The sequence below is a fragment of the Oncorhynchus masou genome, chromosome 29, assembly GCF_036934945.1.
Source record: "Oncorhynchus masou masou isolate Uvic2021 chromosome 29, UVic_Omas_1.1, whole genome shotgun sequence".
NCBI lineage: Eukaryota > Metazoa > Chordata > Actinopteri > Salmoniformes > Salmonidae > Oncorhynchus > Oncorhynchus masou.
In genome coordinates, this window is record NC_088240.1 from 19,764,064 (window position 1) to 19,787,515 (window position 23,452).

At 46.1% G+C, this 23,452-nt stretch overlaps 1 protein-coding gene across 1 annotated transcript in view; it reads right to left on the bottom strand.

Annotated features, from left to right (window-relative positions):
* Positions 1 to 15,085, bottom strand: part of LOC135519139 (immunoglobulin superfamily member 3-like) — a 212,218-nt gene extending 197,133 nt beyond the window's left edge. Inside the window, exon 1 of the mRNA XM_064944207.1 lies at positions 14,469 to 15,085. Coding sequence (XP_064800279.1) covers positions 14,469 to 14,508 — 40 coding nt within the window. The 5' untranslated portion in view covers positions 14,509 to 15,085. The remainder of the gene's footprint in view (positions 1 to 14,468) is intronic.
* Between the last annotated feature and the right edge of the window lie 8,367 nt (positions 15,086 to 23,452).

Consider the following 23,452-nt stretch of genomic DNA (forward strand, 5'->3'; position numbering starts at 1 on the left):
GCTAACAGTACACTTTAACATGCAATGAAAACAAAACAAAAACATCTGAAATTAATATCTGAAAGCATAGCTAGACTCTTCCCCGTATACATGGATTAACACTTCACGGCAGGGTGTCTTTACCATTTGGTTTGTCGCTAGCTACAGCTTGTTTGCCCCATTGTTGTGTCAAGTCAATCCGATTCACACTGACCTTGTGCATAAAGTAGTCCATCACAACCTTTTCCCACTGGTCTTCGCCTGCAAAATTCTGGGCAGCAATGCTATCGAGAGCAGTAGCAACACTTTTACAGATCTCCATGGCTAATGTTATGTCTTTCAAAAAAGCTGCAGTAACAAAGATTATCGACACTGAGCAGCTCATGTTATAGACAGAAACGCGTGACATGGCAGCCCAATCTGAAGTAATCTCTCGGCATGTCCAGCCCATCCATTATCTCAGCCAATCATGACTAGCGGGAAGGTTTCTGACTTTTTCTGTGGCTAAATCAACTAGGTTCGTAATTTAACAACTGTATTTACAGTTGGCATAGAAGTTTGTTATTAAGGCACATGAAAGTTCACATGCTCCAGAAGGCATTTATGCCAAAAACACATACAAAAATAATATAACAAAATAAATAAAACTTTCATATGCTTCTCCTGTGACGTAGTGATGTGCGACATGCGCATAGCTTCTTGAAACGGGTCACATATTATAACATTTTGGGACGTTTCTGTTAGTTTTGGACTGGAAATACCGCACCAAACATCTTATCGACAAAACATCTGAATTAAAGATATTTCTTGAGTCATCTTTAATTCTGACTATTTTGAAGAAGTGTATACTGGTTACGGGCGTCTCAAAATGGACAAACAATACTATTTCAGCTTTTTCTCATTTTTCAAGAGAAGGTCTTTTAAGGGAGTACGCGAGCACACTCATTCGATTCTCTACCCGCAAGCCTAACTGAAGCATGCTTTACACTGCCTTAGATCTTATCTGAGTAAGGGTACCTCAGACACACACACACATCTATTTCTTACTATACTTTTTGGGGACCAACAATTGATTCCCATTCAAAAAACTATTTTCCCTAACCCTTAAACCTAAACATAACTCTAACCATAACCCCAATTCTAACCCCAAAATAGTATTGTAGTTGGTTTACTATTCTTGTGGTGACTTCTGGTACTAACAAGTATAGTAAAATCCGCACACACACACACACTTATGTTTACTGTAAAATATCTAGGTCTACAATCACAACTATAAAACCATCAACAGCTGTTTTGGAAATCTGGTAAGCAAATTTTCATTTATTTTAAAACAACTATTTGACCAACGTCTGTTTTCTTTCTTTCTGTGAGCTCAATACATACATTGCACAGCTTCTCTAGAGATAAATCCTGAACTGTGCAAGAGGCCAATATTCTAAATAGTTTAGAGCAGAAAACGTGGCAATGAACTACAATGACCATAATCCATTGCGCACTACTTGTCCGGGCTTTGTGTTTCTTTTACGCCTGCTACATTAGGTTATTGTGGGGTAGACATGGAGAGAACAGACAGAAGAATTTGCGATTAAAAGGGAGAGAGAGCAGTTGCTTCACAAGGTCTCTCTCTATCTGGTATTCAGCAGTCATAAAAGTATGCCTCATTTACTTTGAAGAACTGCTAAAATAGTGATATTGTCAGGCAGCATAGGCAGCAGCTCTATAGAGATGAGATGACTTGAAATTAAAAAGTCATTAAATAAACAAATGTAAAGAACAACTGAAATATTTTATTAAAGTAATGTTAATAAATTATGTTTACTAAGTTATAAGCAATAATGGGCAGTCACTACCATCATAGGACTTTTAATAATTGTTTTATTCTGCATTCAATCAACCCGTTCAATCAACCCACATAATGCATAATAATCTAAACCATAATCGAACAACCGTGATTATTTTTTAATAATCGAAACAAACTCAAAAAGCACTTATCGCTCAGCACAAAACTCTGGTGGTCAGCTCTAAGGTCAAAGAGTTCATGAACTCCATTATGAGGTGCTGCTATACAGAGTTCACCACGACAGAAACAAACAGTACAGAGGTACTCCATCCAGAGAAAAAAAGATGCTGCAGACAAGCACTTGATTAATTTAAGCAGGACGTCCCTAAGGAGTTTAAAAATAACACAGCAGGCTATTTTCCAACTTGTCTTTAACGTGTCCGGGGAATGAATGCTAAATTGTGTGAAGAGAGCAGCACCAGTTTTTTTGCTGTGTAACAGCAGATCGCCGTGCTCTTGTAAAACTGATTGTTAAAACTGGCACTTAAACTATATGAGGCTATAAACATGCAGGAAAACTTACATCCGGAGGCTGCCTTTCTTGTTGCCGGCGATTTTAATTCCGTGTCATTAAGACATGTGATGCCTAACTTCCATCAGCATCAGTCTCCACAGGGGTGATAAAGTCCTAGACCACTGTTACTCTACCCAGCAGCAAGCATACAAGGCCCTCCCTCGTCCAACATTCGGCAAATCTGATCCTGACCATACAAGCAGAAGCTAAAAACAGGATGTACCCGTGACTCGCTCCATTGAGAACTGGTTATGCTACTGGACTGCTTTGCTAGCACTGAATGGAACATGTTCCGTCGATAACGTCGACAAGCTAACCACCTCCGTCACCAGCTTCATAAGGAAATGCATCCGCGACATTGTCCCAACAGGGAAGGTTCGCCGCTTTGACAATAAAAAGACATGGATTAACACAGAGGTTTTCGCAAAGCGTATGGACAGGGCTAACACATACAGCGCTTTCGCAGGCAACACTGAGGCTACGGCTGAGGACAGGAACAATTACAAGAAGTCCCACTACGACCTCCACAGAGTCATCAAACGAGCAAAAGGACAATGAATGAGGTGGAATCATATTACACAGGCTCTGATGCCAGCTGCAAGTAGCTGGGGCTACAGTCCATTGCGAATTAAAAAAGGAAGACCAAACCGTGATCTGCCCAACGATTCCCCTCTTCCAGACGAACTCAATGCATTTCATGCATGCTTCGACAGTAACTCCGTACCGTGCGTGAGTGCCCCCACCGACCCAGAGGACTGGGTGATTTCAATCTCCGAGGCTGATGTGAGTAAGGTCCTTCAGGTCAATACACGCAATGCTGCAGGGCCGGACGGTATTGTAGGGAGTGCTATCAGAGCATGCACAGAACAGATGGCAGCCACACTCCTGGTAATTTTCAACCTCTCCTTGTTCCAGTCTGTAATCCCCATGTCTTAAAATGACCACCATCATTCCTGTTTACATGAACTCTACGGATTCATGCCACAATGACTACCGCCCTGTAGCACTCACATCTGTAATCATGAAATGCTTTGAAAGGCTGGCTATGGCACACATCTACTCAATCATCTCAGACCCACTCCAATTTGCATACCGCCCCAACAGATCCATAGATGACACAATCTCAATTGCACTCCACACTACCCTCACCCACCTAGATAGGAATTACTCTGTGAGAATGGTGTTCATTGACTACAGCTCTGCGTTCAACACCATTGTCCACTCCAAGCGTACCACCGAGCTAGGGACCCTGGGACTGAACACCTCCCTCTGTAACTGGATCATGGACTTCCTGATGGGCCGACCCCAGGTCGTGAGAGTAGGCAATGTCACTTCTGCCATGCTGGCCCTCAACATGGGGGCTCACCAGGGGTGTGTGCTTAGTTCCCTCCTGTAGTCCCTGTTCTGACACAAGTGCGTGGCCACGCACAACTCCAACATCATCCTCAAGTTTGCTGACAATACGATGGTGGTAGGCTTGATCATGGCGATGTTGAGACTACAGAGAGGAGGTCAGTGAGCTGGCAGTGTGGTGCCGGAACAACCACCTCTCTCTCTCAACTTCGGTAAGACCAAGGAGCTGATCGTGGACTACAGGGAACGGGGGAGGGGGGGGGAGAGCACACCCACATCGATGGGACTGCAGTGGACCGGGTGGAGAGCTAAAAGTTCCTCTGTGCCAAATCACTAAGGATTTAAAATGGTCCACTCATACGTGCACAGTCGTGAAGAAGGCACGATAGTGCCTCTTCACCCCTAGGGAGATTGAAAAGGTTTGGCATGGGCCCTCAAATCCTCAAAAAGTTCTACAGCTGCACCACTGAGAGTATCTTGACTGGCTGCATCAATATATGGCAACAGAACCGCCCTCAATCGCATGGTGCTACAGAGGGTGAAAAGGACAGCCTGTCACATTAGTCATAATGATGAGAACAAGGCGCAGCGTGAGTAGAGTTCCACATCATTTCAATAAATCAAAACTCACTGAACAAAACAACAAACAACCAAATGAAACATGAAGCTACTGATGTGCACTAAGGCAACTATACATAGACAAGATCCCACAACACAAAATGAGGAAAATGGCTACCTAAATATGATCCCCAATCAGAGACAACAATAAACAGCTGTCTCTGATTGGGAAGCATATCAGGCCAACATAGACATACAAAGACACCTAGACATACAAAGACCCTAGACATTCAAAAACTAGAGTACCCACCCTAGTCACACCCTGACCTAACCAAAATATATAGAAAAACAGAGATATCTAAGGTCAGGGCGTGACACAGCCAATTACATAACTGGGGCCAAGCTCCCTGCCATCCAGTACCTCTAGATCAGGCAGTGTGAATGGAAGGTCTGTACAATTGTTAAAGACTCCAGCCACCCAAGCCATAGACCGTTCTCTCTGAATTCACTTTTTCCACATTTTGTTACGTTCCTGCCTTGTTCTAAAATAGATTCAATAAAAAACTCCTCAATCTACACACAATACCCCATAACAGGTTTAGACATTTTTGCAAATGTATTACAAATAAAAAACACAAAAACCTTGTTTACATAAGTATTCAGACCCTTTGCTATGAGACTCGAATTTGAGCTCAGGTGCATCCTGTTTCCATTGATTATCCTTGAGATGTTTCTACAACTTGATTGGAGTCCACCTGTGGTAAATTCAATTGATTGGACAAGATTTAGAAAGACACACATCTATCTATATCAGGTCCCACAGTGGACAGTGCATGTCAGAGCAAAAACTAAGCCGTGAGGTCCAAGGCTCAGACAGGATTGTGTCGAGGTGCAGATCTGGGGAAGGTTACCAAAACATTTCTTCAGCATTAAAGGTCCCCAAGAACACAGTGGCCTCCATTGTTCTTAAATTGAAGAAGTTTGGAACCTAGAACCAAGACTCTTCCTAGAGCTGGCTGCCCAGCTAAACTGAGCAATTAGGGGAGAAGGGCCTTGGTCACGGAGGTGATGGTCACTCTGACAGAGCTCCAGAGTTCCTCTGTGGAGATGGGAGCACCTTGCAGAAGGACAACCATCTGTGAAGCACTCCAACAAACAGGCCTTTATGGTATAGTGGCCAGACAGAAGCCACTCCTCAGTAAAATGCACATGACTGGCCCAGCCAGAGCCCGGACTTGAACCTCATCTAACATCTCTGGAGATACCTGAAAATAGCTCCCCATCCAACCTGATAAAACTTGTCGGTATCTGCAGAGAAGAACTCCCCAAATACAGGTGTGCCAAGCTTGTAGCGTCATACCTAAGAAGACTCAAGGCTGTAATAGCTGCCAAAGATGTTTCAACAAAGTACTTACGTAAATGTGATATTTCTGTTTATTTGTTTTATAAATGAGCAAAAATGTATAAAAAGTCGAGGGGTCTGAATAGTTTCCAAAGGCACTGTATCTACCTCTATCACTCCTGTATCACTCCAGTATCTCAGCACATTGTAAATATCTTATTGGAACAGACCCTGTATATAGCTTCTTACTTTCTTGTGTTCTTCTTATTTCTATTTCTGGTTTTGTTCTACCTTGTTATTTTTTGTGCTACATTGGATATTGATTATTGCATATTTCACTATACTTGTGCACATGACAATAAAACTGTCCAGTCAGAGGAGTGTGTGACGGGGTGGGAGTTAACAGTAAGGTAGGGACATTCCGCTGCTAACTCTGCATTACATGATCCCATTAAGCCCTGAGGGCAGCTGGAACATGACCTCTGCTCTGGCTGCGAGCACAAGCATGCACACAACAAATGCAAACACACAAACCCTTGTCTGTGAATCCTTATCATCAAAGGAAACAAACTATCCAAGCACTGACTGAGGCAGGTCATGGATATGATTTCCACATGTCCAAACTTCTATCGTCCCAGTCTATTGATCCTTGACCAATCACAAGGCTCTCCTCTCTCTCAGCCCAAAGCAGACGAATGACCTATCAATGACTTGTATCTCTGAATAGTGAGGAGTTGGGAAACAGTTGGGTATTACCATACAGGTAGAGCACAGTAACTGACTTCATTGGCCAGCCTTTTGTTTGTCGTTGTCTTCAGGTAAACAAACCTTCAGATAGGGGCAACATACACATTCACTACTCTGCACAGTGCACACACACACACACAGAGAAAAGCCTTCAAGCATATTATCAAAATGAAACATTAAAGCAAAGTCAAAGGACTTCAATATCAGAAATATCCTAAAAACATGCAGACACACTCATCCCAGACAGGCTTATGTAGACTGCAAACAGATGTATTGCCAGAGACATGGTGAGTGATTTCATTACAGGCAGTTAGGGCTGGGCGATATATCCTCTTTTAAGGTATACCAGTATGGATCCACCTACTGGTGGGAGTCATTCCATGTCATTTCAGCAAGCCATGCTTCAACCCAACTCTCCTTGAATAGTCCAGCAAGTGGCAGCTCTCTGAGAGGAGTATCCCTATGATGCAATTCTCATATAAAGACTGGTACAAGTCCAAAACGTTGATGGAGAAATGGGACAACAATGTTGGGACAACAATGTTAAAAGGGACAACACTGTTGTGACATCCCTAACAAAATAATACATTGCAAGTCAGTCTTGTTTTTTTATGTCTCTGTATGCATTGTGATTAGTGATATTTACGATTAAACCCAACGCAACCCAATAAAAAAACACTATACAGTGTGTGTTTGGGAATTTTACCATTGAAGCCATTAGAACTGCTGTAACCCAATAGGTCTGCTTGTTCACCAGGAATGGTTAAACGGCAACTAATTCAGACCTTTTTTAAGGGAATAAACCATACACAAAGGGGCCGTTTTCATGGACACAGATTAAGCGCAAGAGAAGGACAAACTGAATTGATGTCACGTTCGTCATCAAGGAAATGACCGGACCAAGGTGCAGCTTGGTAAGGTTACATTCTTTTATTTTTTTAGATGTCGCCAACAAAACAATAAACAACAAAACGAATGTGAAGCTCTGTAAGGCTGTACATGTCACGAACAAAGACAACAACCCACAAATGAGAAAAGGAAAAAGGGCTGCCTAAGTATGATTCCCAATCAGAGACAACGATAGACAGCCGTCCCTGATTGAGAATCATACCTGGCCAAAAACAAAGAACCAGAAAGCATAGACCTTCCCACCCGAGTCACACCCTGACCAAACAAACATAGAGAATAAAAGGATCTCTACGGTCAGGGCGTGACAGTAACCCCCCCCCCCCCCCCAAAGGTGCGGACTCCAGCCGCAAACCTGACACTATAGGGGAGGGTCTGGGTGGGCATCTATCTTGGTCGCGGCTCCCTGCTCCACCTCTGGCTCACCCAACTTTGGTGACGCTTCTGGTGCGGGGACCCTTGTTGCCGACCCCGGACTGGGGACCCTCGCCGCAGGCCCCGAACTGGGGAGACCTACTGGAGGCCTGGTTCTTGGAGCAGGCACAGGACTCACCAGGCTGGGGAGACATACTGGAGGCCTGGTCCCTGGAGCAGGCACAGGACTCACCAGGCTGGGGAGACAAACTGGAGGTCTGGTCCGTGGAGCATGCACAGGACTCACCAGGCTGGGGAGACATACTGGAGGCCTGGTCCGTGGAGCAGGCACAGGACTCACAGGCTGGGGGTGACATACTGGAGGCCTGGTCCGTGGAGCAGGCACTGGGCTCACCAGGCTGGGGTGGACATACTGTAGGCCTGGTTCTTGGAGCAGGCACAGGACTCACCAGGCTGGGGAGACATACTGGAGGCCTGGTCCGTGGAGCTGGCACATGTCGAACCGGGCTGGGGGGAGCACTGGAGATCTGGTGCTTAAAGCTGGCACCACTCGTCCTGGCTGAATGCCCACTTTGGCCCGACACGTGCGGAGCGCAGGCACAGGATGCACTGGGCTGTGATAGCACACCGGAGACATAGTGTGCAGAGCCGGCGCAGGATACCCTGGGCCGAAGAGGCGCACCGGAAACCAGGAGTGCTGTGCTGGCACAATCCGTCCTCGCTGGATTCCCACTCTAGCACGACACACGCGGAGAGCTGGCTCAGAGCGCACCGGGCTGTGAACACGCACTAGAGACACCGTGCACTTCACCGCATAACACGGTGCCTGACCAGTACCACACTCCCTGCCGTGAGCACGGGGAGTTAGCTCCGCCAACCTCCCCATGTGCCCCCCCCAAAATGTTTTGGAGTGGCTTCCCGGTCTTCCTTGCCAGCCGTGACCCTGTGTAACGCTGGTCCCCTTTTCTCTCTCCTTCCGCCTTCATAGCTGCCTCTGCCTGCTTCCACGGCAGGCTCTCGTGTCCTGACATCACCTCCTCCCAGGTCCATGATGTCCTCCACTCTGTCTGCCCCTTCTGGCCACGCTGCTTGAGAATAAAATGATCTCTACGGTCAGGGCGTGACAATTGCTTTCATGGAGGACTTGTGTGGAATTGTGAGGATGACTACACAATTTATTTTCACCATGAGCCAAATCTACTAGTTTTCTACCCAAAGTTGTGATCTGTTTAAAACAAATCAGAATGGAGAAAGCCCACTAAAACGAAATTAAATTGGTTGCCATCCTCATTACATTTACATTTTAGTCATTTAGAAAACGGTCCTATTCAGAGCAACTTACAGGAGAAATTAGGACACATCAACAAATTTCTCACCTAGTCAGCTCAGGGGTTCAAACCAGCGACCTTTCAGTTATTGGTCCAACATTCTTATCCGCTAGGCTACCTGCTGCCCCCCCATAAAAAAACATTTAAAACTTGTATTATTCAGAAACATCAAAATATTGTGATATGGCAGGCACAGCTCCTGTCACAGCTCCTGGTATATGGGGAGTCTATTAACCTCTTTGGGCTAGGGGACAGTATTTTGACATCTGGATGACAAGCGTGCCCAAAATAAACTGCCTGTTACTCAGGATATGCATATAATTGGTGGGGAGAAAAAGTATTTGATAACCTCCAAAATCAGCAGTGTTTCCAACTTACAAAGCATGTAGAGGTCTGTAATTTTTATCATAGGTAGATTTTTTTTAGATCATAGGTAGATTTTTAAGTAATTAATTTGCATTTTATTGCATGACATAAGTATTTGATACATCAGAAAAGCAGAACTTAATATTTGGTACAGAAACCTTTGTTTGCAATTACCAAGATCATACGTTTCCTGTAGTTCTTGACCAGGTTTGCACACACTGCAGCAGGGATTTTGGCCCACTCCTCCATACAGACCTTCTCCAGATCCTTCAGGTTTCGGGGCTGTCGCTGGGCAATGCGGACTTTCAGCTCCCTCCAAAGATTTTCTATTGGGTTCAGGTCTGGAGACTGGCTAGGCCACTCCAGGACCTTGAGATGCTTCTTATGGAGCCACTCCTTAGTTGCCCTGGCTGTGTGTTTATGGATGGGTTCAGGTCTAGAGACTGGCTAGGCCACTCCAGGACCTTGAGATGCTTCTTACGGAGCCACTCCTTAGTTGCCCTGGCTGTGTGTTTATGGATGGGTTCAGGTCTAGAGACTGGCTAGTCCACTCCAGGACCTTGAGATGCTTCTTACGGAGCCACTCCTTAGTTGCCCTGGCTGTGTGTTTATGGATGGGTTCAGGTCTAGAGAATGGCTAGGCCACTCCAGGACCTTGAGATGCTTCTTACGGAGCCACTCCTTAGTTGCCCTGGCTGTGTGTTTATGGATGGGTTCAGGTCTAGAGAATGGCTAGGCCACTCCAGGACCTTGAGATGCTTCTTACGGAGCCACTCCTTAGTTGCCCTGGCTGTGTGTTTCGGGTCGTTGCAGGATTTTAATCCATGACGACGTAGTATGTTACTAATGGTTTTCTTTGAGACTGTGGTCCCAGCTCTCTTCAGGTCATTGACCAGGTCCTGCTGTGTAGTTCTGGGCTGATCCCTCACCTTCCTCGTGATCATTGTTCCTAGGCCGTCATTGAAAATAAGAATTTGTTCTTAACTGACTTGCCTAGTTTAATAAAGGTAAAATTGAAAAAAAAAATGATGCCCCACGAGGTGAGATCTTGCATGGAGCCCCAGCCCGAGGGTGATTGACCGTCATCTTGAACTTCTTCCATTTTCTAATAATTGCGCCAACAGTTGTTGCCTTCTCACCAAGCTGCTTGCCTATTGTCCTGTGGCCCATCCCAGCCTTGTGCAGGTCTACAATTGTATCCCTGATGTCCTTACACAGCCCTCTGGTCTTGGCCATTGTGGAGAGGTTGGAGTCTGTTTGATTGAGTGTGTGGACAGGTGTCTTTTATACAGGTAACGAGTTCAAACAGGTGCAGTTAATACAGGTAATGAGTGGAGAACAGGAGGGCCAGATCTTTCAGGTTTCGGGGCTGTCGCTGGGCAATGCGGACTTTCAGCTCCCTCCAAAGATTTTCTATTGGGTTCAGGTCTGGAGACTGGCTAGGCCACTCCAGGACCTTGAGATGCTTCTTATGGAGCCACTCCTTAGTTGCCCTGGCTGTGTGTTTATGGATGGGTTCAGGTCTGGAGACGGGCTAGGCCACTCCAGGACCTTGAGATGCTTCTTACGGAGCCACTCCTTAGTTGCCCTGGCTGTGTGTTTATGGATGGGTTCAGGTCTAGAGACTGGCTAGTCCACTCCAGGACCTTGAGATGCTTCTTACGGAGCCACTCCTTAGTTGCCCTGGCTGTGTGTTTATGGATGGGTTCAGGTCTAGAGAATGGCTAGGCCACTCCAGGACCTTGAGATGCTTCTTACGGAGCCACTCCTTAGTTGCCCTGGCTGTGTGTTTCGGGTCGTTGCAGGATTTTAATCCATGACGACGTAGTATGTTACTAATGGTTTTCTTTGAGACTGTGGTCCCAGCTCTCTTCAGGTCATTGACCAGGTCCTGCTGTGTAGTTCTGGGCTGATCCCTCACCTTCCTCGTGATCATTGTTCCTAGGCCATCATTGAAAATAAGAATTTGTTCTTAACTGACTTGCCTAGTTTAATAAAGGTAAAATTGAAAAAAAAATGATGCCCCTCGAGGTGAGATCTTGCATGGAGCCCCAGCCCGAGGGTGATTGACCGTCATCTTGAACTTCTTCCATTTTCTAATAATTGCGCCAACAGTTGTTGCCTTCTCACCAAGCTGCTTGCCTATTGTCCTGTGGCCCATCCCAGCCTTGTGCAGGTCTACAATTGTATCCCTGATGTCCTTACACAGCCCTCTGGTCTTGGCCATTGTGGAGAGGTTGGAGTCTGTTTGATTGAGTGTGTGGACAGGTGTCTTTTATACAGGTAACGAGTTCAAACAGGTGCAGTTAATACAGGTAATGAGTGGAGAACAGGAGGGCTTCTTAAAGAAAAACTAACAGGTCTGTGAGAGCCGGAATTCTTACTGGTCGGTAGGTGATTAAATACCTGTCATGCAATAAAATGCAAATTAATTACTTAAAAATCATACAATGTGATTTTCTGGATGTTTGTTTTAGATTCCGTCTCTCACAGTTGAAGTGTACCCATGATAAAAAAATTACAGGCCTCTACATGCTTTGTAAGTAGGAAAACCTGCAAAATCGGCAGTGTATCAAATACTTGTTCTCCCCACTGTATGTGAGAGTGGATTCTCGGCCCTTACATGCATGAAAACTAAATACAGGCACAGACTGTGTGTGGAAAATGATTTAAGACTGATATTCTACAACCTAACATTGCACAGTTATGTGCATCCTTTCAAGCACACCCTTCTCATTAACCTGTGGTGAGTTATTCACAATTGTTGATGAACAAATAAGGTTTAAATGTAAGATGGCTAAATAAAGAGAACAATTATTGATTGTTATTATTTGTGCCCTGGTCCTATAAGAGCTCTTTGTGACAAAAAATCACTCATTCTTGTGTTTAATAAATGTATCATATAGTGTGTGTTGTGGAGGCTTACAATGACGGCAGAAAACAACATTTGAGAGTGTGCTGACCCTTGTGCTGGAGGGGGTACGCAGGTTGAATGTTTGAAGTGGTACGGGACTATAAAAGTTTGGGAACCACTGCTCTAACCCATTCAATGTCCTTCGAATCGCAGGGGTCTGTTTTCACCACACACACATCCGTCCCGTCCCCCCGGCAGCATTAACATACCTCCCATCTAGGAACAGAGCAGCCATCTGGTGTTTGTTTGGGGCAGACCACTCTGTCTGTGTGTGTGTGTGTGTGTGTGTGTGTGTGTGTGTGTGTGTGTGTGTGTGTGTGTGTGTGTGCGTGCGTGCGTGCGTGCGTGCGTGCGTGCGTGCGTGCGTGAGTGTGAGTGTGTGTGTGTGTGCGCATGTACAGTACTAGTCAGAAGTTTGGGCACACCTACTCATTCAAGGTTTTTTCTTTATTACTTTCTCCATTGTTGAATAATAGTGAAGATATTACAACTACAAAATAACACAGATGGTATCATGTAGTAAAAATATATTTTACATTCTTCAAAGTAGCCACCCTTTGCCTTGATGACAGCTTTGCACACTCTTGGCATTCTCTCAACCAGCTTCACCTGGAATGCTTTTCTGACAGTCTTGAAGGAGTTCCCACATATGCTGAGCACTTGTTGGCTGCTTTACCTTCACTCTGCAGTCCCACTCATCCCAAACCATCTCAATTGGGTTGAGGTCAGGTGATTGTGGAGGCCAGGTCATCTGATGCAGCACTCCATCACTCTCCTTTGTCAAATAGCCCTTACACGGCCTGGATGTGTATTGGGTCATTGTCCTGTTAAAAAACAAATGATAGTCCCACTAAGCACAAACCAGATGGGCTGGCGTATCGCTGCAGAATGCTGTGGTAGCCATGCTGGTTAAGTGTGCCTTGAATTCTAAATAAATCACAAACAGTGTCACCAGTAAAGCACCTCCTCCATTCTTCACGGTGGGAACTGCGTCTCACAAAGAACTGCGTCTCGTCAAACCAAAAGACAGATTTCCTCCGGTCTAATGTCCATTGCTCGTGTTTCTTGGTCCAAGCAAGTCTCTTCTTATTACTGGTGTCTTTTAGTCGTGGTTTCTTTGCAGCAATTCGACCATGAAGGCCTCATTCACGCAGTCTTCTCTGAACAGTTGATGTTGAGATGTGTCTGTTACTTGAACTCTGCAAAGCATTTTTGGGGGCTGCAATTGGAGGTGCAGTTAACTCTAACAAACTTATCCTCTGCAGCAGAGGTAACTCTGGGTCTTGTTTTCCTGTGGCGGTCCTCATGAGAGACAGTTTCATCAAAGTGCTTGATGGCTTTTGCGACTGCACTTGTAGAAACTTTCAAAGTTCTTGAAAGTATCCGGATGGATTGACCTTCACGTCTTAAAGTAATGATGGACTGTTGTTCTCTCTGCTTATTTGAGCTGTTTTTGCCAAAATATGGACTTGGTCTTTTACTAAATTTAGCTATCTTCTATATACCACCCCTACCTTGTCACAACACAACTGATTGGCTCTAAGAAGGAAATAAATTCCACAAATTAACTTTTAACAAGGCACACCTGTTAATTGAAATGCATTGCAGGTGACACCTCATGAAGCTGGTTGAGAGAATGCCTAGAGTGTGCAAAGCTGTCATAAAGGCAAATGGTGGCTACTTTGAAGAATCTCAAATATATTTACATTTATTTAACACTTTTTTGATTCCATATGTGTTACTTCATAGTTTATGTCTTCACTATTATTCTACAATGTAGAAAAATAAAGAAAAAACCTGGAATGAGCAGGTGTGTCCAAACTTTTGACTGGTACTGTATATGTGTGTGTGTAGGCTATGCTACAGTATGTGTATGAAAGAGTATGCCATTTGTTTGACACAGAGGTAATAGCAGTGGCCCAGGGTGTTATGTAAAGTGAAAGATGTAAGGTGGTTACACATAGTAATAAGGGGATGTGGTCTCTGTTATCCAACTCATCCACAAACACAGCTGTTCAAATGCATCTGTTATTAGTGACAAATACAATGCCCTCTCCCAGGGACTCCTAATGAGGTGGTACTAGCACACTCACTCCTACAAACACATACAGTGTTGGGATCTGTCGTGCAGGTGTGCTATGACTCAGGAGTGGTAGTCTGAAGACTCGCTCTGTTTTTTAATAAACGGACGCTGATAAAGATTGCAATGTGTCCAATGTAAGAAATGGGGCACAGGAGTGACTTACCAAGCAGCGCACATGCAATAAGGAGCGTGTGGATGCCCATTGTCTCCCGTTTCTCTCTCTCCGCAGAAACCGTTCCTATAATCCGTTTGGAGTCGCAAAACTTCGGTCTATTGAAAGGGAAATTAGGGGTCTGCGGCCGACTCGGTATCCGGCGTCGGGCAGCTCTGGTACACCCCGAGGATCGAAGCTTCTGGGCTGGCTTGAGAGTAAGATCCCCTCCACCTACTGCCTATGGGATGCCCTCACCTATCTCCCGTATCCTGCTCTGAGATGCGGGGCTCGGTATACTCGGGTGTCGCTTGTCTCTACTATCGCCTTCAGCAATTTCTCATATTGTCAATGAAATGCGCCCATAAAAGACGCCTAGGCGACCCAGCCCATTCTCACTTGCGGAGGCGCTTCGCTGTAGGATGACAAACCACCTCAGCAGGGAGTCCTGAGTCCAGCGTTGTGTGTGTGTCTTGCGTTGTTGGTGCGCTATTTAGATTTTAGCCAACATCAAGATGTTCGGATCAATACGAAAAATCTGTATGCAAAGTCCTTTGGTGAGAAAATAAATAAAATACTTCATCTGGCGGCAATAGCTCTACCCAAACGTATGCAGGTCGTGCACACTCCACGGCTGCTCCAGTAAAATCAATCCCCTTTCACTGCTCTGCTCGGAGAAAAAGTCGATGGGCGGGCGCTGTCGCCGCAGAGCACGCAGTGCAATATTACATAGGAAGGACCTCCGCACGAATTCGTCAATAGGTCGAGTCCATCGCAAGTTAACCACACTACTTATTGTATTAACTACGTGTTTATAATAGTCACAGAAATGTCTATTCCCATTGATCAGAGAGTTTAGTGTTGTCCATCGCCTACACAATGTGCTGTTCGGGCTCAAATATATTGATACATCCACACCGGCGAAAATAGCCTCAAACGTCACATGTGTTTCTGATCAATACCTTAGAATAACGCTACTCAGTTGCTGCTCATCAACGGCTCCGAGTCAAATCTCTTTGCAAGTTCAGTCAAAGTCAATGGAAGTCTTTTGGAATATTCCCACGGTTTATTCCATGTAGTTCATTCTCTGGTTGGAAGAATAGACTTTGAGAGAAGCAGTTTTGTATTCCTTTCAAACGAACCAGCGTGCCACATAATCCCACACCGGTTACTTTCTACAATTCACACAATAAGGACTGACACCGACTTGAAGACCCACTCAATTGGTCAAAAGGCATTCTTTTTCCCCCAATCACTTCCTAAATGAAAATGTCTAAATGTTTTCACATGCAGTTCAATTGGATTGAGCATAAACGTGTTATGGACATGGGATATTACATGCCCCCTTTTATTGAATAATGTGATACCAATAATAATAGTCTTGACATTTCATTGATAGCATGTGTTTTTACTTTTACATTTCTCTCTCCATCCATCTCCAAAACATACAGAGCCATGGATGAATCCCATGAACTGAGAATGAACACAAAGCTTTATGATTTCTATAAGTAGTTTATAACATGTATATGTTTGGTGGTCACTAGTGAGCCTGCACTAGTTACCACAGCAATGTCACAAACCCCAAATATTTCCACCAATATATTTTAAAAATGTAATATTAAACTTAACCTTAACCATAACCTTAACAACACTGCTAGCCTTATGCATAACCCTAACCTTAGATGAAGACTGAAAAGCTATTTTATGTTTTAATTAATTTTTACGATAACCAAATTTGACTTTGCGGCTATGGTAACTAGTGGAAACCTATAGGTCTCAGCACTTCATTTGGAGAAACTTGAAATCGAGGGGGCTGCCAAAATATTTTGGTTTGGCATGGTTTGGCGGGGTATTCCTGGCCGCTGGGTATACCTGAGCGCTTTTTGGCTGTTTTGACACTGTGAATAAACCACAATGAAAATACAGCTGAATATCTTTATTCAAAACACCTCAACATTTCTGCCTAGGCCTAGGATTTTGTCTTAAAAATAAGTTGTGGAGTAAATGTGAAAGAGCTTTGAGTGGTAATATCTGTGTTTTTGCAGGAGAAAACAAAGGCTTTAGTTGTTGGCTGCAGAGCCATAGTAATCCAGTCACGGATTAGATAGTGATATGATGGAATGTAGGATATTCCTGCCATTGGGCACCTTATAATGCACCTTATAATGTCATCCTCGTTACATTTTATTCCCAAAACAAGTAACGGTATCCTGATCTACATGTAGACTTAGGTGCGTAAAAAGCATCTATAACCCATGAGTTACACACCCTAATGGTCTCTATACTAATTATTTGTCTGGTTGTTATCCACTGCGGCTTGTCTGTATGCATCTATCTAGCCTCAAAACTACACAGACTTGCAATTTAGAGACAGAGTATGTCTTCTGACATGTCATCAGAGTTTGTGACCTGTGTCGTTAAAGGTGAGACCATTGACAGGTATAGGTGTCTTGATATCAGGTACTCTGATCAGAGAAATAGCAGTCTCCTTGGAAACAGAGGAGTGTTAAATTCCCTGCTGGTCTCATCCAATAATAAGCCATCCAGCCTTGCTATGACTCAGAACCACAGGAGGCTGCTGTAGGGAGGACAGCTCATAATAATGGCTGGATAGGAGCAATTGGAATGGCATCAAACACATGGAAACCATGTGTTGGATGTATTTGATACCATTCCTGTCACGCCCTGGCCATAGTTTACTTTGTATGTTTCTATGTTTTGATTGGTCAGGGTGTGATCTGAGTGGGCATTCTATGTTGGATGTCTTGTTTGTCTATTTCTGTGTTTGGCCTGATATCAATCAGGGGCAGGTGTTAGTCATTGTCTCTGATTGGGAACCATATTTAGGTAGCCTGGGTTTCACTGTGTGTTTGTGGGTGATTGTTCCTGTCTCTGTGTTTTGCACCAGATAGGGCTGTTTTCGGTTTTCGTACATTTGTTATTTTGTTAGTTTATCGTGTATAGTTTCCGTATTAAATAAAATGAATCACAACTACGCTGCATTTTGGTCCGCTCCTCCTTCCCACAATGAAAGTCGTGACAGAATCACCCACTACAACAGGACCAAGCGACGTGATAACAGGCAAAAGAAACAGCAGGAGCAACAAAAGAAGGAATGGACATGGGAGGACGAATTAGACGGAGAAGGACCCTGGGCTCAGCCTGGAGAATATCGCCGCCCCGAGGAAGAACTGGAGGCGAGGAAAGCGGAGAGGCGCCGGTATGAGGAGGCAGCACGGCGAAGCGGATGGAAGCTCGAGAGTCAGCCCCAAAAATTTCTTGGGGGGGGGCTCAGGGAAGTGTGGCAGAGTCAGGAGTCAGACCTGAGCCCACTCTCCCTGTTTATCGTGAGGAGCAAAGGAGGAGACGAGAACCAGAGCCGGTGTTGGAGGTGAGCGAAACAGAGACTGTGAAGGAGTTAATGGGGAAATTGGAGGAGAGAGTAATGAGGGAGTTGCTGTGTTGGTGTTTTAAATATGGAATTCGCCCGACGGAGCGTGTCGGGGATTTGATGACACCTGGGTCAGCGCTCCATACTCGTCCTGAGGTGCGTGCTAGTCGGCTGGTGAAGTTGGTGCCAGCCTCACGCAACAGGCCTCCTGTGAACATCCCTAGCCTTGCATGTCCTGTGCCAGCACTGCTCTCAAGATGGGCGGCAGTGTAGCCTAGTGGTTAGAGCATTGGACTAGTAACCGAAAGGTTGCAAGTTCAAATCCCAGAGCTGACAAGGTACAAAATCTGTCGTTCTGCCCCTGAACAGGCAGTTAACCCACTGTTCCTAGGCTGTCATTGAAAATAAGAATTTGTTCTTAATTGACTTGCCTAGTAAAATAAAGGTAAAAAAAAAAAATAATAATAAAATAAAGAAGATCTACGCCTTCACGGTCTAGCCCATCCTGTGCCACCTCCACACACCAGCCCTCCGATGGCAGCTCCCCGGACCAGGCTTCCTGTGCGTGTCCTCAGCCCAGTACCACCAGTGCCAGCACCACTCATCAGGCCTACAGTGCGCCACGCCTCTCCAGCGCTGACGGAGCCTTCCTCCTCTCCTGCGCTGCCGGAGTCTCCCGCCTCTCCAGTGCAGCCAGAGCCTTCCACCTCTCCTGCACTGCTGGAGTCTCCCGCCTGTTTAGCGCTGCCAGAGCCTTCCGCCTCTACAGCGTTGCCGGAGTCTCCTGCCTGTTTAGCGCAGCCAGAGCTGCCAGCCTGCATGGAGCAGCCAGAGCTGTCAGTCTGCATGGAGCAGCCAGAGCTGTCAGTCTGCATGGAGCAGCCAGAGCTGTCAGTCTGCATGGAGCAGCCAGAGCTGTCAGTCTTCATGGAACAGCTAGAGCTGTCAGTCAGCATGAAGCAGCCAGAGCTGCCAGTCAGCATGGAGCAGCCAGAGCTGTCAGTCTTCATGGAATAGCCAGAGCTGTCAGTCTGCATGGAGCAGCCGGAGATGACAGTCTGCATGGAGCTGCCAGTCTGCAAGGAGCTGTCAGTCTGCAAGGAGCTGCCGGTCTGCAAGGTGCTGCCAGAGCTGCCGGTCTGCATGGAGCAGCCAGAGCTGTCAATCTGCATGGAGCAGCCAGAGCCATCAGTCTGCCAGGATCCGCCAGTCAGCCAGACTCTTCCAGATCTGCCAGTCAACCAGACTCTTCTAGATCTACCAGTCAGCCAGATTCTTCCTGATCTGCCAGTCAACCAGACTCTTCTAGATCTACCAGTCAGCCAGACTCTTCTAGATCTGCCAGTCAACCAGACTCTTCTAGATCTATCAGTCTGCCAGGATCCGCCAGTCAGCCAGACTCTTCCAGTCAACCAGACTCTTCTAGATCTACCAGTCAGCCAGACTCTTCTAGATCTGCCAGTCAACCAGACTCTTCTAGATCTACCAGTCAGCCAGATTCTTCCTGATCTGCCAGTCAACCAGACTCTTCCAGATCCGCCAGTCAACCAGACTCTTCCAGATCCACCAGTCAGCCAGACTCTTCCAGATCCGCCAGTCAGCCAGACTCTTCCAGATCCGCCAGTCAGCCAGACTCTTCCAGATCCGCCAGTCAGCCAGACTCTTCCAGATCCGCCAGTCAGCCAGACTCTTCCAGATCCGCCAGTCAGCCAGACTCTTCCAGATCCGCCAGTCAGCCAGACTCTTCCAGATCCGCCAGTCAGCCAGACTCTTCCAGATCCGCCAGTCAGCCAGACTCTTCCGGATCCGCCAGTCAGCCAGACTCTTCCGGATCCGCCAGTCAGCCAGACTCTTCCGGATCCGCCAGTCAGCCAGACTCTTCCGGATCCGCCAGTCAGCCAGACTCTTCCGGATCCGCCAGTCAGCCAGGATCTGCCGGAACCGTCAGTCTGCCAGACTCTTCCAGATCCGCCAGTCAGCCAGATTCTTCCAGATCCACCAGTCAGCAAGGATCTGCCAGAGCCTTCCTCCTCTCCTGTGCTGCCGGAGTCTCCCGCCTGTCCGGCGCTGCTGCCGGAGTCTCCCGCCTGTCCGACGCTGCTGCCGGAGTCTGAATAGCACCTCTGTCCCGAGCTGCCCCTCTGTCCCGAGCTGCCCCTCTGTCCCGTGTTGTTAAGTAGGGTTGCCGTGGCTGGGAGGTCACGGAAGCGGACAAGGTGGGGGAAGACTGCGGTGAAGTGGGGGCCACGTCCAGCACCAGAGACGCCACCGCGGACAGATGCCCGCCCGCCCACCCAAACCCTCCCCGATAGGTTCAAGTTTTGCGGCCGGAGTCCGCACCTTGGGGGGGGGGGGTTTACTGTCACGCCCTGGCCATAGTTTACTTTGTATGTTTCTATGTTTTGATTGGTCAGGGTGTGATCTGAGTGGGCATTCTATGTTGGATGTCTTGTTTGTCTATTTCTGTGTTTGGCCTGATATGGTTCTCAATCAGGGGCAGGTGTTAGTCATTGTCTCTGATTGGGAACCATATTTAGGTAGCCTGGGTTTCACTGTGTGTTTGTGGGTAATTGTTCCTGTCTCTGTGTTTTGCACCAGATAGGGCTGTTTTCGGTTTTCGTACGTTTGTTATTTTGTTAGTTTATCGTGTATAGTTTCCGTATTAAATAAAATTAATCACAACTACGCTGCATTTTGGTCCGCTCCTCCTTCCCACAACGAAAGTCGTGACAATTCCACTGATTCCGCTCCAGCCACTACCGTGAGCCCGTCCTCCCCAATTAAGTTAAAACCTCTTGAAACTCCCCATCCCGGATCCGGGATTGTGACTAAGCCTCAGGCTCATTAGCATAACGCAACGTTAACGATTTCTGAAAATCGCAAATAAAATTAAAATAATGCGTTTGCTCTCAAGCTTAGCCTTTTCTTAACAACACTGTCATCTCAGATTTTCAAAATATGCTTTTGAACCATAGAAATTGACTAATTTGTGTAAGAGTATGCAAAGCTAGCATAGCATTTTGTGTAGCATGTAGCACGCAACATTTTCACAAAAGCCAGATAACCAAATAAATAAAATCATTTACCTTTGAAGAGCTTCTGATGTTTTCAATGAGGAGACTCCCAGCCACATACCAAATGCGCAGTGTTTCCTGAAAGCGTCTGTGTGTAGGAGAAATCGTTCCGTTTTCTACATTGCGCCTGGCTACCGAAACAAACCGAAAATGCAGTCACCTACAACGTGAAACTTTTTCCGGATTAACTACATAATATCGACCGAAACATGGCAAACGTTGTTTGGAATCAATCCTCAAGGTGTTTTTTCACATATCTCTTCATTGACATGCAGTTCTTGGAAGCTTGCTTTTCTCTCTCTGCCCCATGGAAAAATACTGGCAGGTGACTTTTGCGCACCAATTTCGGCGCAGGACACCGGGCGGACACGTGGTAAATGTGGTCTCTTATGGTCAATCTTCCAACGATCTGCCTACAAATACGTCACAATGCTGCAGACACCTTGGGGAAACGACAGAAAGGGCAGACTCATTCCTCTTGCGTTCACAGCCATATAAGGAGATCATGAAAGACAGAGCCTCAAAAATCCTTGTCATTTCCTGGATGCCAAGTCATCTTGGTTTTGCCTGAAGCTCACGTTCTAGGGCACGCACAGAGAAGATATTTGTATTTCTGGACACGTCAGAGTGTTTTCTTTCGAACAGTAGCAATTATATGCATAGTCGAGCATCTTTTTGTGACAAAATATCTTGTTTAAAACGGGAACGTTTTTCTTCCAAAAATGAAATAGCGCCACCATAAGTGTAAGAGGTTAAGGTGCCACCAACCGCCTGTGCCCAGAACAGACTGTATTCCTTTCGATTTGTTCAATAGCAATCATTACAGTAATAGCATGAGAACAGTCATTAGTAACCCCTTCTATAGATTACATTGTTTGGTGTTTTGATCTTGTAATGAACTTGAGTTGAATCTTCATGGTGAGCATGAATGGGGTTAGTTTGGGAGAAACCCTGCACTGGTATCACTTTAGGAGAGAGATTTGTTCACATATTCTTTTCTGACGTTCACATATTTTCAGAGTGCATTCAGTAAGCAAATCAATTATTCATTTGTTTTCTTTTGGTGCATATCTCGGGCTTCACAGAAGTTTGTCAGTGTTACAGAGCAGGATGTGTGAGAGCAGTGTCTCTTCACATACATACGCACCCATGCACACACTCGCAGTCACATAGTCACACACTTTAAAAACACACACACAAATGAGCACACACACCATCAATGATCTGACTGCACATGGGGTGCTCGGAAAGACGGATCACTGGTCTGTGTCCACCCAGCATACACATGGTTAAAAAAATCCAGGCTGCATCTCAACCGGACATGACTGGGAGTCCCATAGGGCGGCGTGCAATTGCCCAGCATCGTCCGGTTTGTCCAGGTAGGGCGTCATTGTAAATAAGTGTTCTTAACTGACTTAACTGGATCCTGGACTTCCTGACAGGTCAGCTCCAGGTGGTGAGGGTAGACAACAACACCTCCGCCATGCTGACCCTCAACACGGGGCCCCCTCAGGGGTATATGTTTATTCCCCTTCTGTACTCCCTGTTCACCCACAACTGCGTGGCCATGCACGACTCAAACACCATCATCAAGTTGGCTGAACACGCAACGGTTATAGGCCTGGTCACCAACGGCAATGAGTCAGCCTACAGGGAGGATGTCAATGACCTGGCAGTGTGGTGCCATGATATCAACCTCTTCCTCAATGTCAGTAAGACCAGGGAGCTGATTGTGGAGTATAGGAGAAAGAGCGGAGAGGAAGCACCCATCCACAACGACTGGGCTGTTGTGGAATGGGTCAAGAGCTTCAAGTTCCTTGGCATCCACATCACCAGAGCCCGGACTGGAACCCGATCAAACATCTCTGGAGAGACCTGAAAATGGCTGTGCAGCGACACTCCCATTCCAACCTGACAGAGCTGTTAGGCGGAGTGACACAGGGGAACCCAAGAGCAGACTCAGACGAGGAAAGAGGGATGAATGAACCAAGATATTTATTGTAACACAGGGAGATATGGAGTGCAGATCCGGAGAAGCTCGGATGAGTTGTAGATACCAGATGTGGAGACTGAGGTTGGAGTGAGCTGGGTAGAACTGGGTAAACAGGTCCGGAGGGGAATCCGGAGGCTAAATCCAGAACAGGGTAGTAGGGTGGTGAGATGTGGAACGGGAGACAGGATCCAGAGACAGAGCGGTAAATGAGCAGAGATTACGATCTGGCAGAGTGGAAGTGGGAGAACTATTTGTAGATGTCTTGATTATGGAACGAGTTGAAGCTGGTAGGGATCTGCTCTGACTCCAACACCTGTCTCAAACCACACAAACACACAGAGAGGGAGAGGGAGAGGGAGAGGGAGAGGGAGAGGGAGAGGGAGAGGGAGAGGGAGTACTTGGGGAGTAACTGCAGGTCAAAAAGACACCGGATGAACACAAGAGGGCGTAGTAGGAGCAGATGTGACAAAAGCTTTGTCGTTATGGGGTATTGTGTGTAGATTGATGAAGGAAAAAAACAATTTAATACATTTTAGAA